At 42.7% G+C, this 17,200-nt stretch overlaps 3 protein-coding genes across 6 annotated transcripts in view; 1 reads left to right on the top strand and 2 right to left on the bottom strand.

Annotated features, from left to right (window-relative positions):
• Positions 1–4,228, bottom strand: part of ARHGAP40 (Rho GTPase activating protein 40) — a 55,858-nt gene extending 51,630 nt beyond the window's left edge. Inside the window, exons 1-2 of the mRNA XM_063299814.1 lie at positions 3,917–4,228; positions 3,200–3,398 (exon numbers count right to left, since the gene is read on the bottom strand). Coding sequence (XP_063155884.1) covers positions 3,200–3,398; positions 3,917–4,228 — 511 coding nt within the window. The remainder of the gene's footprint in view (positions 1–3,199; positions 3,399–3,916) is intronic.
• A 2,447-nt stretch (positions 4,229–6,675) lies between these two features.
• Positions 6,676–10,731, bottom strand: ADIG (adipogenin). The gene is made up of 3 exons (XM_063300056.1): positions 10,468–10,731; positions 8,146–8,447; positions 6,676–6,906 (listed from the first exon to the last, which is right to left on the bottom strand). Exons 1-3 carry the CDS (start codon positions 10,592–10,594, stop codon positions 6,889–6,891), a joined length of 447 nt encoding a protein of 148 aa, XP_063156126.1. The 5' UTR covers positions 10,595–10,731; the 3' UTR covers positions 6,676–6,888.
• A 1,950-nt stretch (positions 10,732–12,681) lies between these two features.
• Positions 12,682–17,200, top strand: part of ACTR5 (actin related protein 5) — a 38,534-nt gene continuing 34,015 nt past the window's right edge. For all 4 annotated transcript variants that reach the window (XR_010067538.1, XM_063297179.1, XM_063297178.1 and 1 more), the window contains exon 1: positions 12,682–13,084. Coding sequence is in view for 3 of the 4 variants with exons in the window: in XM_063297179.1 (XP_063153249.1) it covers positions 12,701–13,084 (384 nt within the window). In the remaining variant the exon portion in view is untranslated. The remainder of the gene's footprint in view (positions 13,085–17,200) is intronic.

The following is a 17,200-nucleotide window of genomic DNA, read 5'->3' as shown; positions in this document are numbered from 1 at the left end:
TAAATCTCTTAAATAAGTTACAACCACCACAATGTTAATGATCCATGATGAAGTTTGCAAGGTGAAAGAACAAGGCTCCTTGGAGCGAAGGACAAAGGACATCTTGTGCTCTTAGAACTGCCAAAGTATGATAACATCATTTGTAGTCATATGAACAGTGCTTAAATATTAGACATTATTTCCATTAAAGAATCTAAACATTTGATATGAAGCTAGCTCAAAATAAATTGCTGTATCCACAGAACATTGCATTTGTTAAGTTAGGTTTTTCTAACTTTAATGTTTGTCCAATTTTTGTTTTAATTAGCAGAAATATTCATACACACAGTATATGCATATTTTCCCTTCACCTGCACTTTATGCAAATGCCTACACTGCAACATTAAGAAAAGTAAAGATTTGGGCATATAATTTCATTCTAGTTTGTATGTAGGACTGGCAAGTGAACTGGCTAGGTTGTTTTCTTCTTGTTCTAATCAAAACACAAATGAAATTAATGTCTTCTCTATCCTCAGGTCTCTTCACTAAAAAGACAAACGCACCCAGACAGTTCCATGCATCAACAGTTTAGTACTAGAAAGAGTAACAACCACACTGATAATGCATTTCAGTTAATGTTAGATACATAATTGGTAGGAAGATCTTTGATGAAGGGAAGGCTTCGGAGGTAGTAGATGCACTACAAAAATGTTCTATTTTCACCCCCCACATGTCCCCAACTTCCAACAACAATACATTAAAATACTAAATAGCTTGGATTAAATCATCATATTCTCCAGAACTAGAGTCTGGGCTTGTAGAAAGCAATAGTCTTCCGATCACATCTGTAATAAGATACAGGTAGTATTACAGAAATCACAGCAAGTTCTTTACTCATTTAATATCAATGATACCAGCTTCCCCACCTTCAAATTTTGTATGGTAAATACACATACAAGCAAATCAAAAGCTGATTCAGCCATCAGTAAGTCCTGCATACCAAAATTCATAACACACTCACTAACCCAATTCTTATAGATAAGGGCTGGAACACAATACAGGTAGTTCTTATTTAGCGGCCACAACTGGGACTGGCAATTTGGTCATTAAGCAAAATGGTCGCTAAGTGAAACCATGACTGTGCTTAAGATCTTACTTCAGTTCTCATGAGGATTGGTCGTAAAGTTACTTCATTAGTCCTAACTTGGAATGGTCACTAAATGAGGCAGTCACTAAACAAGGACTGCCTGTACTATTAGTCCCCCAAGGAATGAATGGGAACTATTGACATATAGGAAGAAGTAAAAATATAATTCAGGAAAAGTTGTAGGAAACTTTTCCTCTGATCACCTCACCAGAATAAGTAGCTAGTTTCTACGCATACTGGTTTACACACTTTGCACAAAATTGTAACTTGTATTCTTTAGCTTTGGTCTAGTATAATATGTAAACCTACCTGGCCTTATGGTTCATGGCTAATTATGTTGTGTAAACCCAGCCAATTTCTGATCAAACAATTCAGAAACAGTACCCATGGAACCCAGAGCCAGGTCATAGATTGCCATCATTCCACAAAACTCAGATAATACCATTCAATATCGTAAGCTCCAACCAACAGGATCTTTATTTCTGGTCACACATGTTTGGATCAGAAGTCAAGAACTGACACATCCATAATTCTACTAATTTTGTGGAGCTGATTTTGCACCTGAAACTTTGTGCGGTATTTTTTTAAAAAAATATTTTAAATGTATTTTGCTACAATTGGCACATTGCTTTAAATTTCTGGGATGAAAACATGACAGGAAGACTCTTGGACTTCTCAATTACTGCCAAAGACAGCAGACACAGGCCAGACTAAAACTTACTTGGTAGGAAAAAGACGGGGAAGAAACTGAAGTACAATCTTCAGAAACAAAACCCAAGCCATTAAAATGGTGCAGAATCCCAAGAACTCACAAGTGATGTGTTAAAACAGTATCAGTAGATTCTAACTTGTGGCACATGAGAATACCTCAGATGGTCCCTAGTGCCAGAATAATACGTTTATTAGATTTCAAGGCCATTCTGCTCCAAAAACACCCCGGGTGACTTATTTTAAAAGGATACATAATATAAAAGAAAAACATGAATTAACTGTAATGTCCTGAATCTCATGACAATGCTAGAACTCATGAAAAGTTTGGTGTTCTCACCGGAAATCTTGTGAGCTTTCCGATTCCCTTCCCCACCCCACCCCACATTTCTGCCACCACACTAAAATCTCATGAGATTTCATCCATTTAAAAAATTAAATTCCAATTTTTATTTCATTTTGGGGACTAAACATTACCCAAGGCTGCCTCATGTGCATTGGTGTGCATAGATATCATATCAATGACAACATAGTCAACATATGGGGAAAAGACTGGTAATTGCTGAATTATGCTACTGTCTTCATCACTCTTCCTCAACTCTGGGTTGAGGATTAGTTGGGTTCAGTTTCCTAACATCAGAAGTCTGAGAGTTACACATCTGGAGGAACCAGACTCAGAAGCCTTCTTTAAAAAAGCACTGAGATGATTTCTCCAGAAGGCCTACTTAATCCTGAGTAGAAAGATCATCCATGGTGATTATGGTCTGGTTTCCAGTTTAGTTTAGAAGCTATTTGCCAAGTAAATATTACTACTCATTCCTTATAGTGTGCAACCTAAACTCTCTCCTCCAAATCGATTGCCTCTTACTTGGAAGTAGCCACCCTTCTGAGTAAGCCCAGGCATTTCAAGTCAAGCAAAAACCAAGTGTTTTTGAGCAAGCCCAGTGGGAAAGCAACTGCCGCAATAACTAACGGTTCATCCATTTGCAGCCGATCCCATTTACAATGCAGTCTGTCAGCTGACACCACCAAAATGCAGCTTATTAGTTTGCCCAGGGGGAGAGGGAAATACGACGCGCCTCTCTGGATTACAGCAACGCATTCCAAAATCAGCTAATCTCCACATTCGGCTCTTGCTTTGCGTATCAAATCTTGAACCGTGACTATTCCTTTATTTAAAATACGTACAGTATCGCGTTTTGGCGTGGGCGGCTATAATAAATCTAAATAATAATTGTAATATGCTCCCGTCGGTTGGCAGAAGATAGAAACAGTAATACACTGAACAAAGGACAGTAGCAAAATGTAAGAACTCAAGGCAGGAATACGCATCTTTTTAAGTCCTCAAACGCCAGGCACGTTTACCCAGAAGGAAGGGGTGGAAAATCCAAGGCGCGCTAACAGTTGAACTTGCTCGGAGAGTAAGCTTCTCCAACACAACGCGGCTTACTCCCGAGGAAACCCGCACGTGAATCCAGCCCGGCTCCTGTCGCTGGCAAATTTTCACCACGACTGGGATGCGGCGAACAGCATACAAAGCCGTCGGCTGGGAATTTTTGAAACACTGGAAGGGGAATACCAGCAGCAACTCATCCCGTTCAACCCGCGTAGGAGTCCCTTCCCGCTAATCTAGGGACCTACTCCTCTCGCGCTCCGCAACCAGCAATCGGTTAACCAGACCACGCCGCTCCTTCCTGCTCAGGAACTCGGGTCGCCTCTGCTCCAGGACGGATCACACGATCCGGCGGTTGGCCGCGAGTCCGGCCCCTGCTTTAGAAAAGCTGCTCGTCCGGATGGAGCCCTTTAAAATCTGGGTTTCCCCACCGGGCGAAGGGAAGCAGCCTCGCGTCTCACAACAGCGAAGGCGCCGCTTGCATAGCCAGCAGGAAGGAACGCCGTTCCCTTTCGTTTCGGCCAACGGGGCTTTGGAAAGATGCCAGCGACAAGAGGAGCCGCTAAACCTTGGGCCGCCTCTTTCTGCCCCTCCGTTCCGGCAAGGAAGGGCGCAGAGAAAGCGTAAAGCGCGCGGCTTCCCCATTCTTGGCATGGGACGAGGATCGGGGGAGCAGCGGTTCCACCCACCTTCGAACGGCTTCCTCCCCCTCTCTCTCCCCTCGCCCGCGACGAAGCGCTGCCGGAGAACAAAGACTCGCCGCCCCACCGACTCTGCTCCGGCGGGACGAACGCGGGCACTGCGGCGAAAGCAGCAGAAGCAACCCGCCACTCCCCGGCTGGTTCGAGGCGTTTTGATTTGCGGGGTCGCGCGTTGAATGGGGGCGGAGCCCGTGGAAGGGAAAAGTTAAGGAGCGAGAGGGGCGGAGTCCTCAGCGAAGAACGGTCTCGCTTGCTGTCCCGCGGCGGCGTGCGGTTAGGTGCACGTGCGGCTTCGTGCATGCTTGGAGAACCAAAAGCGGCAGCGGGAAGACGAAGACTGCCCCGACGAAGACTGAAGTATAGCAATGTCTGTTGAAGAAACGCTTCCTACTAAAATAGTTGCGAAGGACGCTGGACTGATAGACTATGCTGGTCTACAGCATTGGCGAAAAAGTCCCAATGACCATTTATTTAGTGACGGTTTGGACTTCCAATAGTGCTAAAAATACCGACTTATGACCAGCCCTCTCACTTAAAACTGTTGCAGTGCCCTGTGATCATGATTCAGGTGCTTGGCAACCAGTTTGCATTTATGACTGCTGCAGCTTCCCCTGGTCACATGATTGCCCTTCCCAGCTGGCTTCTGACAAGCAGAATCAATGGGGAGCCACATCATTTGCGTAACAACCATGTGGTTAGTTGTGATTTGCTTAATGGCCATCGCAAAAATGGTCATAAGATTGGGTTGGATTCGCTTAATGATTGCTCTGCTTAGCAACCAAAATTGTGGTTTTAATTGTGGTTGCTAAATGAGGACTACCTATATTGATTGTCGGAATTGTGCAAGCCTTGGTATGCCCTTTGACACCCTATGGAAGCAAAAGTTGGACTTTAAAGAAGCAGGATAGGAAGAGTACAGTATTGATGCTTTTGAAATTAGCTGAACTTAGTGATTTTGTGCTAAGCAAGTTGCACAAGATAATATTTGGATGGGAGACCATCAGAAAATTCCAGGGTTGTAGGCTAGAATAGGAAATTAAAAATTAACCCAGAAGGCATCAGCAAGTCATTCTGATATTTTTATTAAGTAAACTACATGGATAAGAAGCCTCATGTAGCACAGAGTGGTAGGCAGCAGTATTGCAACTGAAACTCTCCCCATGACCAGAGTTCGATCCCAGTGGAACCTGGATTCTCGGGTAGCCGGCTCAGGTCGACTCTGCCTTCCATCCTTCCGAGGTCGGTAAAATGAGTACCCAGCTTGGTGGGAAGGTGATGACTGGGGAAGGCAGTGGCAAACCACCCCGCTATAGTCTGCCAAGACGACTATAGACACAAGAATGTCGCAAAAGCGGCATCCCCCCAAAGGGTCAGACATGACCTGGTGCTCGCACTGGGGACCTTTCACCTTTCACCACATGGATATATCCATGAAGTGTCCAGAAATTCAACATGACTTGAGACGTTTTTTAGAATGCAGCAGGAAGTTCAGGATAACTTTTGAAAGCACAGTTAAAGTGCTTTTAAAAATATTTACTTGAAGTGATTGACACAGTTGGTTTGATATGGACTGATTCCAAAAGATAAAATGAAGCCCTAGTGAACTAAAATTACAATACGATATGTTTAACTTTTATGTATTAGCTGAGGGCAAGGAGGGATAAACGGTAAATCAATAGCAGGTAAGAATTTCCACTAGAAGCACTAGATAAGTTAACATTCAAGAGATAAACTAAACTTTTTGTGGACTTTCCAAATAACTCCCGAATAACTCCAGTCTGTTCCCCCTTTTGGATGAGTAGACATCCAACTCATTTTTCTTTTCTCTGCTGGTACACAAATTCCCACTTTTATCCCCATAGTCATAATGTAGTGTTAGGTCTACATTAGGTATTAATGTTGGAGAGGGGAAAATAATTTTAAGCACAGTTGACTGGGCCACATTACACCTAAATTATACACTGTGATTTGACAAACATTTCTGCAGAGACAAGACCACCTTGTGAGGCGTTCCCCCAAAAGGGAAAGACCCACCCCCCCGCCAGTTCATATCAGTAAAGGAGGAACAGATACGGAGATCCAATGGTTTGCTTTCATGTGTAGAACCAAGGTCAACCAGCCCTATGTGAGTATTAGATTTAAGGTTCTAATACACAGCCTAGTTCCTGAACTCTGTCAATATAAAACAGCATGAAATATTTTGTTGTGGCTTTAAAATACTTCTAGCAAGGATGTCAAGAACTTTGGATAAAACAATGAGACTGTTTATATCAGGTGTATATTCTTGGTTAATAACAAGCGAAAGGGATGAATCAACTTATAACCACTTAGAATTTAAGAAATGCATGCATACTGATTCTTCGAAAGGAGCTGCACTACAACTCCCAGCAGGCCCAGCCAATTTGTCCAATGGTGTTTGAGGAGTTGTAGTTTAGCAAAGACCAGCAATTCATGTGTTTTTATTTTAAGAGGTATGATGATTAAGTAATTATCTGTAATTATCCCTTCACCAATACCTTTTAAAAACTTATTTACATTTAAATCGTAATAGTCATCACTTATTTTAAATGTTGTTGCAGGACAGCATTTCTCTGTACTGTAAGAAAGCAGAACTGTTAATTCACAGGAATTCTTTAGTTTTTATATGAAAATATCATGTAAGGAAAATGCCTAATTCAAGAACTAGGTAACAGTTTAATCTTTTTCTGTTTTAAGTACAGAAAATCTGAATGATGAGGCAAACAGCATCCTCCTACTCTTTGAAAAGATAGCACACCTGAGATTAACAAAATTTCACAGCACTTTCCTGACAAATCAAAGGATTGCTACACATCCATCTTTCTTGGGTGAAACAGCTGTACTTTAATTATCTGCATACATGGCATTGGCCCCTCTTCCTTGCGAGAGATGACAGAGTACCAGTTTCTTCTTTCAAGGAAACCGTGATTTCCCCAGGCTTTTCACTCAGCCAGGTAGAGCTGAAATATACGAGCAACCAGAGATGAAGGGAGCAGCTGCATCCGCAGAACGTTGAAAATCTCAAGCAACTGGTGAAGAAGGCTAAAGAAGAGGGACACCAGCAGAGTGCCCAGAAGCTATGGGAAAAAATCCAGTTAAGAAACATTTACAAATTTGTCTCCCATCTTTATTGCTAGCATTCAAGGCAGTTCAGTGAAGTTACTACACAAATCAGTCATGGTGTAGCAGAACTTTAGAATCATTATGTATAGTAAACACTTCCATTCACATACTGTGTTTGTGAGGTTCTGTTTTAGGATGTTATGAGAATCCAGGCAATTCTGACTTAGTTAACATACCATGGCTTAGCTAAGGGACAGGCAACCTGCACAGCGTTCTCCAGTACCCCATCTGTAGCCTCTCAGTAGCCTGAGATCATACCAACAATATCTTCATTTCAGGGGATTTTAGAATAGTAGCAATAGTGCTTTGCCTCCCAGTCTTAGCTCCTCCCCTCCCCCCAAAGGCAAAACATGGACTGAAAAGAATGTGGCCCTCCTCTTTCAGACAGACTCCTGCAACCCTCGGTAAAGCTGGGAGGCTGAATCAGGTCCCAACTTCTCAGATGTTGCTCATGTCTGGCTGAGGGGAATGTGCAAACCCAGCACTGAAATTTTGTTACCTTTGAAATGAATTGTTACACAAATGTAGTTGCCAATTCTTACAATAACTATAGATGTGACAAACCTAGAAAAAATACAGGTTCTTTTAATTGCCAGCTGGTTTAAATCCAACTGGGACCAAGAGCAACTAAAAACTGCATAAAATTACAGTATTAGATCCATGTGCATACACATTTTTAAAAAATGGCGACTGCATGCTCTGAGTTATATGGTAGAAACTATAATCTCTTTTGACAACATTGGCTGCTGAGTTCTAAGAACTAAATATTGACCAGGACTATTTGCTGAACATGAGCCAGTAACTGTGAGCCAAGCTATACATGATACATGGGTGGAAGGAAATGTAAGCCTCTTATTTCTTCAAGGAAGGGGAGAAAAAGAGCATGCTCAGAGCTCTAATTGATCCAACATAGTGAAGCGACGGGTAAAAAGAGCTGAGCACTCCTCTGCCTTACTTTGCTCAGGGACTTTTCATGTAGCCCAACTTTGATGGCACCAGTGAGACAGATTCCCTCCTTCTATGGATCTAGTAAAGAGAGGACCATTACCACTCCTCTACTATGTCCTTTTACTTACCACAGCTGTATTATACATAGAATTCTTCTCAGAACAATACTGTTTGACACATTGGTCCAACTGGCCTAAAATAAGAGCAGACAGGCTTTTTCCCTGGACTCTTTCTTTTGTACTCAAGCGGGCAAGCTTGGGGCCCAATTTTTCCACAACTGGAGTCATCTTCATATCAAACTTTAAGGCTTTTCTGGACTTGTTGCCTCGGCTGTTATTTCCGCTGGATTCACATTTAGACTTGAGGTCAGTATTCCCATCAGGATCATCACAAGGTGGCATCTTTATTTCTTTAGTAATGGGAACTTCAGCTAAAAAAATATATATATCAGGATTTTATATCAATGCAAGGCAAAAAAACAAGCTAGAAAGGTGGGCCTTTTTTATACAGAAGGTATAACAGTTGAACGTGGTTTTTCTACCTATTTCAAATGTAGATTTTTAAAATGCATAACATTGATACCCAAAGGGGACAATTCTGTTATTTCATCAAAGTTGGAAATCAAAAGCTAAATTATGTTCCTGATCTCTGCATTCTAATGCATGAAATCCTTCTTGCTCCAATAATGAAAGGCAATTTTCAACACGATGAACACCATTTGAGTCTAACAACGTGAAAAATCTGTATAATTGTTTTAAGAAAGAGGCAACTTCATATACTCAACACTGGATAGGGACTTCTAATTATGAATGTGATGCTTTGAAGTGGATTATTTCTACATGCTGGGAAGGGCAATCAAGACATTCACCATTATTCAAGTGGAAATGCTGCTGATTTAACTGTTCATAATGTTATTCAAAATGGTTCAATTAGATTTGTGCACAAGAACAACCCATGTGTGTATATTTGAGACCAACTGAATCCAAGATGCTTGTTCCCCTAAGTGGAAGTTTGGCAACCATAGTTGTTTATATTGTAAAATGTTGCATTTGATAACATATAATGGTAATGGTTCTGGAGTTGTGGTAGGCTAGCACCATTCCAGACTTCATATGTTGCAAAAAGGAGGTTTATTCTGATAGCAGCATTTCTACTCCCAATTGATAATATACTGGGATGATTACTTCTGACCCCTCAAATGTACCAGTATATTCCAAGCACATAAAGCTGATGTTTTACTTACATAGTTTGTAACTAAGAGGTACTCAAGTGTGCTTCCACTGACACAGGTTGCCTAGAAAAGTACAATTTTAGCCTTTGTCCCAGAGCATCTAGCCATGGGATCCCAAGAGTCTTTGCTCTTTGCTTCAGGAAATCTGCATTAACAGGACAATAAAGTGGTGAATCTCTCAATCTACAGTAAGGCAGCAACTTAGGTTGCTTTGGACACAGCCTAAAAGCACAACACCCTCTGCTCAATTTCACAAACTGCAGTCGCCCAAGATCTTTCTCCTTGAGTGAGAAATATAAAGTTAAAAATGCCAAAGAAGTTAAAACTTGAGATAGTACAGCATGCTTATGTAACTGTGATTACATGACCAACTTTGGACCCATACATATACGCACTGTCATAAGCAGCTGCATGACACCTGGCTACTGTACTATCCTTATCTTCCTTGAATAACCAGAGCTTCCTCCAGCTGTCCAACTGAGAAGAGCTAATAACAGCAACTAGCCAGCCCCTTCTTCCTTGTCGCTTTCCTTGTAGGGGCTCTTTTTGCAGCAAGGAAAAAAAAAGTTTTAAAACAGTAACTAGCTCCTGTATGTTGAGAACAACCTTCTTTTAAAAATAAAAAGTCTGGAGAGGGATAGGGATGATGGAAAGATAAAATGAATTCTTGCACACAGAAACCACTTACCCTGCAGCTCCAGAGGAAACACTGCAAAACTGTCTTCATACTTCCACAGTATTTCCTCTGGAGCATGAAGCAAGGTGATAAGTTAATCATCTCAGCCTCCAAAGGCCCACGGAAGCCCCTAGTGCCATCAGGATTCAGGGAATGGCACCAGCCTTAGTTCAGTGCAGCCCCCAACTGGGGGAGAGGCCTGAGTCAGCTATTGACCATTTCTGCTTAAATGACTTAGCACTTAATGTAGAAGAAATCAACTGTGAATATTTTGAACTTTATCTACTATCTCCATTTTTAAGTGAAGCAGGTCCTTTTAGAATAGACAGACCTATAAATGTAGTGCTAATTCTTCAGCCATGCTAATATTTTAACTGTCACAGGATATGAAAGGCAATTTATAATACCCATCCCCATCTTAGTACTCCCCAGATACCTTGGGCTATAGCCCTCATAATTCCTAGAAGTCACACTAACTGTAAACTATAAAAATTGTAGTCAAATATGGCTAGAAGTTATCAGGTTGGGGAAAGCAAGGCTTACCTTCATTAAGTAGATGTTGAAACCAAAAAACCAGTAAGATCAATAGTATCCCAAAAGGCAAGCAAAACCAGAAAAAGAGAAAAGGAAATGTTAGGTCATTAATTAAAGGAACTAGGGGATACTTCATTTCTGGTTCAAAAACTAGCTGAACTGACTATGCACAGGTCTTCCTAAGTTGTTGCTGTGTGACACTAAATACCTTCAGGTAACTACCTTCTCTTACTACATCATGACTTGAATCACAAAGCAGCTATGCTGTCATTCCAACACAGCTGATATTTTAAAAAAAACCTTTAATCCTATTAAGAGGGGAATGTAACAGATTAAATGGTAATTAGAAAAACTGCAGTACACCTGCTATAAGGATACATCTTGCACTTTAATTTGAAACAGAAAATAAATAATAAAGATGGGTAACATTTCTGCTCTAATTTAAATCTCAAGGTCATTTTTCTAAAAAAAAAAAAAATGCTTAAGCAGCTAAGGTATATAACAGCATAATCTCTTGCAAGATTTTCCAGTAGTTGGATTATAAAAAAAACATGCTAAGAGAAGGTTAACTGAACCATGGTTTACTGAATTTTCCCAACTGCCTGAGTTGACACAAAACCTTAATCTGTAAATAAACAACATTCTTTGAAGTAATATAGCACACTGTACCACAAACCAGCCAACCCATTTTAGGCCATCTTGTTCTAAGACACAGCCACTATCAATAGGGTGAACTCCCACAAAAACTCTATAGTTTCAAACAAAACACATTATAGCTTTCCATAATATGTGAACCAGGACACCATACCACAGGTGGACAACTTGAAAATTGACAGCAGTCTATTCCCAGTTTGCAGTGGGAAATACATGAAATTGTAGTGTAGGTTCTAAAATAGGCATATGACTCTCCACTTAGAGTCATTCCACCCACATGTGTAATGTGGCAGCATTCCACCCACATGTGTAATGTGGCAGCATGGGTGAGATGAATGAGCCCTGAGGAACCCTACTGGACAAACCATGGGCATGATCACTCTTTCCCTACCTGTGATGACTGGAACCACATGCTCAAGAAAGAGCAGGGATGCCGCAGAATAGCTCCTCCAAGCCAAAAACCATGCAGACAGTCCAGAAAGATGGTCGTGGGTACTGTACTGTATCAACAATTACAGAGAGATTTAAGAGGACCAAGAATAGCACATCCCCTCCTTCCAGATCCCAACAAATGTCATCCATCAAGGCAACCAATGTCATTTTTGTCCCACGCCCAGACATGAAGCTTAACTGCAGAAAGTCCAGAAAATGGTTCCTCTAGGATCCTGGGTAGCTGAATCTCCAGCTTTTTCTCCAAAACCTTCCCTATAAAGGAAACTTAGAGATCAGGTGATAGTTGTCTAAAATGGCTGGACAGAGAGATAACTTCTGCAGATACCTATGAATAAATCATCCCCACTTTCAAGATGGCCATCACCACCTTAATCAACTGTTACTCATCTCCAGAAATCCAGCTTCACCCACACTAACGGCTTTAAGGGAAAATAAACTCTTAGCTTTCACTTTCTTAGCAAGTTTCTCTGCCAGCCCTACTATAGAAAGCTTATGTTAACTTATTATTTAAAACACAAAAGAAGTTTGAGTCTTAATAGATCTGTAATGCCTCTTAATATTACTCTTCAGCCTTCCCTAAACAGTTACAGTAGCCTCCAAACATGCTGGACCATAATCCCCATAAACTCCAGCCAATACAAGTCTGCTCGCTAGAGAAAACCAGATACCAACTTTCAGGGGAAGGCATTAAAATGGGGCGCGCGGGGGGGGGGGGCGGAAATACTATTTAATTCAACGATCCTCTATCTGGCACAAGTTCTCGGGTCTTGTGCCGCTTTAAGAGAGATCAGTTTTGGACGTGTATGCTTGCACACGTACCCACCCGGCAAAGTGGCAAATAAATCCCCTAAAGCAGCATTTCTCAACCTCAGCAACTTTAAGATGTGTGGACTTCAACTTCCAGAATTCCCCAGCTAAGATGCTGGCTGGGGGAATTCTGGGAGTTGAAGTCCACACATCTTAAAGTTGCTAAGAAACGCTGTTCTAAAGGAAGAAGCGGAGAGGGCGATGCGCGCGCGCTTTATCGGTGTCCATGGTGATTCGTCTCGGGAACGGTACACTTCTTAGAAGCCTTTGTTTCGAGTCGGAGAAAAGACGGGCCTGGACCTCACGGACGGGACGCTTTTCCCGCGCCATGGAGGCAGCCGGTGGGGTGTTCTCGTTCCGCGACGTCCGCTGGGACCCGGACCCGGTGCTGGAAACTCACCCGGCGGTGCGGCTGCCGGCTCCAGTTCCTCTGGTGCTGGATAACGGTTCGTTCCAGCTGCGTTTGGGTTGGGCCTGCCCGCACGCCGCGGTGCCTGGCGAGCCCTTGCTCCGCTTCCGCTCGTTAGTTGCCCGAAGTCGGGGAGCTCGCGGCGGCGCTGGCCCGGAAACGCAGGTGGGCAACGATCTGGGCAGCCCCGAGCCCCTCCGATGGCTCCTCCGCTCGCCTTTCGACCGCAACGTACCTGTTCAAATGGAGCTGCAGGAGCTGCTCTTTGATCACGGCTTCCAGCGCCTGGGCGTCTCCTCGCAGGTAAGGAAGGGGGAAGCTGCGTGCCTGTTGGTAGTGTATGATTCAAGCGCGACAGATGAGAAGCCTTGCACCGCTTTTGACTCGCAACCGAGTTCTTGTAGGGCTAACAGCAACCGCTAGCGTAGTTTTGCTGGTGCTGTAAAAGAAATGGGGTCAGCCGTGGCGTTTGAACCAAAGGCCTCTCTTTGGCTCAACAAAATTCTCTGTGCCTGTAGTGCACATTGCCTCACTAACATGTTCAGTAGAATTCGTTCCACAGTGGCTGTAAGTCCTGTAAGACTAGAATGCAAAAAATTGTAAATTGTATTGGACCAATGAGTGTCCCTTCAGCAAAGGATCGTTACCTTGTCATGGTGCTGGAGCTTGAGCACCTCAATGATGCCATGAGCTAAACCGTGAAGGGCCACCCAAGATGGGAAGGTCATGACAGAGAGGTCAGACTAAATGTGATCCCTGGGGAAGGTAATGGCAATCCACCCCAGTATTCTTGCCGTGAAAACTAAATGGATCAGTACAACCAGAGATATGTCGGTATACCATCGGAAGATGAGACCCCCAGGTCGGAAGATGGTCAAAATGCTACTGGGGAGGAACAGAGGAGGAGTTCAACTATCCCCAGACGTGATGACACAGCTAGCTCAAAGCCGAAAGGACGGCTAGCAGCCGACAGTGCTGGTGGTGAAGGGCAAATCCGATGTTCTAAGCATCAACACACCTTTGGAACCTGGAATGTAAGATCTATGAGCCAGGGCAAATTGGATGTGGTTATTGGTGAGATGTCAAGATTAAAGATAGACATTTTGGGCATCAGTGAACTGAAATGGACTGGAATGGGCCACTTCACATCAAATGACCACCAGATCTACTACTGTGGACAAGAGGACCACAGAAGAAATGGAGTAGCCTTCATAATAGTAAAGTGGCTAAAGCAGTGCTTGGATACAATCCAAAAAACGACAGAATGATCTCAATTCGAATTCAGGGCAAGCCATCTAACATCACAGTGATCCAAATATATGTCCCAACCACAAATGCTGAAGATGCTGAAGTAGAGCAGTTCTATGAGGATCTGCAGCACCTACTGGACAACACACCTAAAAGAGATGTTATTTTCATCACAGGAGACTGGAATGCTAAGGTGGGCAGTCAAATGACACCTGGAATTACAGGTAAGCATGGCCTGGGAGAACAAAATGAAGCAGGACCTAGGCTGATAGAATTTTGCCAAGACAACTCACTCTGCATAACAAACACTCTCTTCCAACAACCTAAGAGGCGGCTTTATACGTGGACTTCACCAGATGGACAACACCGAAATCAGATTGACTACATCCTTTGCAGCCAAAGGTGGCGGACATCTATACAGTTGGTAAAAACAAGACCTGGAGCTGACTGTAGTTCAGATCACGAACTTCTTCTTGCACAATTTAGGATCAGACTAAAGAGATTAGGGAAGACCCACAGATCAGCTAGATATGAGCTCACTAATATTCCTAAGGGATATGCAGTGGAGGTGAAGAATCGATTTAAGGGACTGGACTTAGTAGATAGGGTCCCGGAAGAACTATGGACAAAAGTCCGCAACATTGCTCAGGAGGCGGCAACAAAATACATCCCAAAGAAAGAGAAAACCAAGAAGGCAAAATGGCTGTCTGCTGAGACACTAGAAGTAGCCCAAGAAAGAAGGAGAGCAAAAGGCAACAGTGATAGGGGGAGATATGCCCAATTAAATGCAAAATTCCAGAGGTTAGCCAGAAGAGATAAGGAATTATTTTTAAACAAGCAATGCGTGGAAGTGGAAGAAGACAATAGAATAGGAAGGACAAGAGACCTCTTTCAGAAAATTAGAACCATCGGAGGTAAATTCCAGGCCAAAATGGGTATGATCAAAAACAAAGATAGCAAGGACCTAACAGAAGAAGAAGAGATCAAGAAAAGGTGGCAAGAATATACAGAAGACCTGTATAGGAAGGATAACAATATCGGGGAGCGCTTTGACGGTGTGGTCAGTGAGCTAGAGCCAGACATCCTGAAGAGTGAGGTTGAATGGGCCTTAAGAAGCATTGCTAATAACAAGGCAGCAGGAGACGACGGCATCCCAGCTGAACTGTTCAAAATCTTGCAAGATGATGCTGTCAAGGTAATGCATGCTATATGCCAGCAAATTTGGAAAACACAAGAATGGCCATCAGACTGGAAAAAATCAACTTATATCCCCATACCAAAAAAGGGGAACACTAAAGAATGTTCAAACTATCGAACAGTGGCACTCATTTCACATGCCAGTAAGGTAATGCTCAAGATCCTGCAAGGTAGACTTCAGCAATTCATGGAGTGAGAATTGCCAGATGTACAAGCTGGGTTTAGAAAAGGCAGAGGAACTAGGGACCAAACTTCCAATATCCGCTGGATAATGGAAAAAGCCAGGGAGTTTCAGAAAAACATCTATTTCTGTTTTATTGACTATTCTAAAGCCTTTGACTGTGTGGACCATAACAAATTGTGGCAAGTTCTTAGTGGTATGGGGATACCAAGTCATCTTGTCTGCCTCCTGAAGAATCTGTATAACGACCAAGTAGCAACAGTAAGAACAGACCACGGAACAACGGACTGGTTTAAGATTGGGAAAGGAGTACGGCAGGGCTGTATACTCTCACCCTACCTTTTCAACTTGTACACAGAACACATCATGCGACATGCTGGGCTTGAGGAATCCAAGGCTGGAGTTAAAATCACTGGAAGAAACATTAACAATCTCAGCTATGCAGATGATACCACTTTGATGGCTGAAGGCGAAGAGGAACTGAGGAGCCTTATGATGAAGGTGAAAGAAGAAAGTGCAAAAGCTGGCTTGCAGCTAAACCTCAAAAAAACCAAGATTATGGCAACCAGCTTGATTGATAACTGGCAAATAGAGGGAGAAAATGTAGAAGCAGTGAAAGACTTTGTATTTCTAGGTGCGAAGATTACTGCGGATGCTGACTGCAGTCAGGAAATCAGAAGACGCTTAATCCTTGGGAGAAGAGCAATGACAAATCTCGATAAAATAGTTAAGAGCAGAGACATCACACTGACAACAAAGGCCCGCATAGTTAAAGCAATGGTGTTCCCCGTAGTAACATATGGCTGCGAGAGCTGGACCATAAGGAAGGCTGAGAGAAGGAAGATCAATGCTTTTGAACTGTGGTGTTGGAGGAAAATTCTGAGAGTGCCTTGGACTGCAAGAAGATCAAACCAGTCCATCCTCCAGGAAATCAAGCCAGACTGCTCACTTGAGGGAATGATATTAAAGGCAAAACTGAAATACTTTGGCCACATAATGAGAAGACAGGACATCCTGGAGAAGATTCTGATGCTGGGGAGAGTGGAAGGCAAAAGGAAGAGGGGCCGACCAAGGGCAAGGTGGATGGATGATATTCTAGAGGTGACGGACTCGTCCCTGAGGGAGCTGGGGGTGTTGACCGACAGGAAGCTCTGGCGTGGGCTGGTCCATGAGGTCATGAAGAGTTGAAAGTGACTAAACGAATAAACAACAATGAGTGTCCTTAAACAAAAACCACCATACTTCAAAACACATTGGGGAGTAGGGAATGTAAGGCTTTTCTTCAGGTGACAGACTGGAATGGGTAGATAGATAGCAACAGCAGGAATGCAGAAGCAGGCTCTTGCCTTCAGATGTGTGTTCAAGACCTGAAAGGCTACATGTGTTATGTATTAGGTACGTTCACCACCATAAGTTATATATTAAAAAGGTGGTATAAAAATATAATAAATGTTTATTAAAGCGTGTATGCAGTATCTTTTGCATATTTAGGGTCTGCATAATGTTACATTTACGAAGGTTAAATGCAAAATAATGCCTCCATCTCCATAATTTCAGTTTAAATAGGGATACTTTAATAAATAAGGAAAGTAATCATTGAAATGAGCTCTTTTGTGGCTTGCATTTATTTCTCCACATAATCACCACCATTTGCTACACACTTCTGCCAACAGTGGACAAACTTGCTGGTCCATGCTGGTCCTGACAGTCCTTTTCTACCTCTTCATTTGAGTCAAACAGATGCCCAGGAGATATTCTTTCCATTTTGCAAAAAGGTGGAAGTTGCATGGCAT

This window comes from Candoia aspera, chromosome 3, assembly GCF_035149785.1.
Source record: "Candoia aspera isolate rCanAsp1 chromosome 3, rCanAsp1.hap2, whole genome shotgun sequence".
NCBI classification, from domain to species: domain Eukaryota; kingdom Metazoa; phylum Chordata; class Lepidosauria; order Squamata; family Boidae; genus Candoia; species Candoia aspera.
Note: the sequence above shows the minus strand (reverse complement) of the source record. Positions and strands in the feature narration are given on the sequence as shown.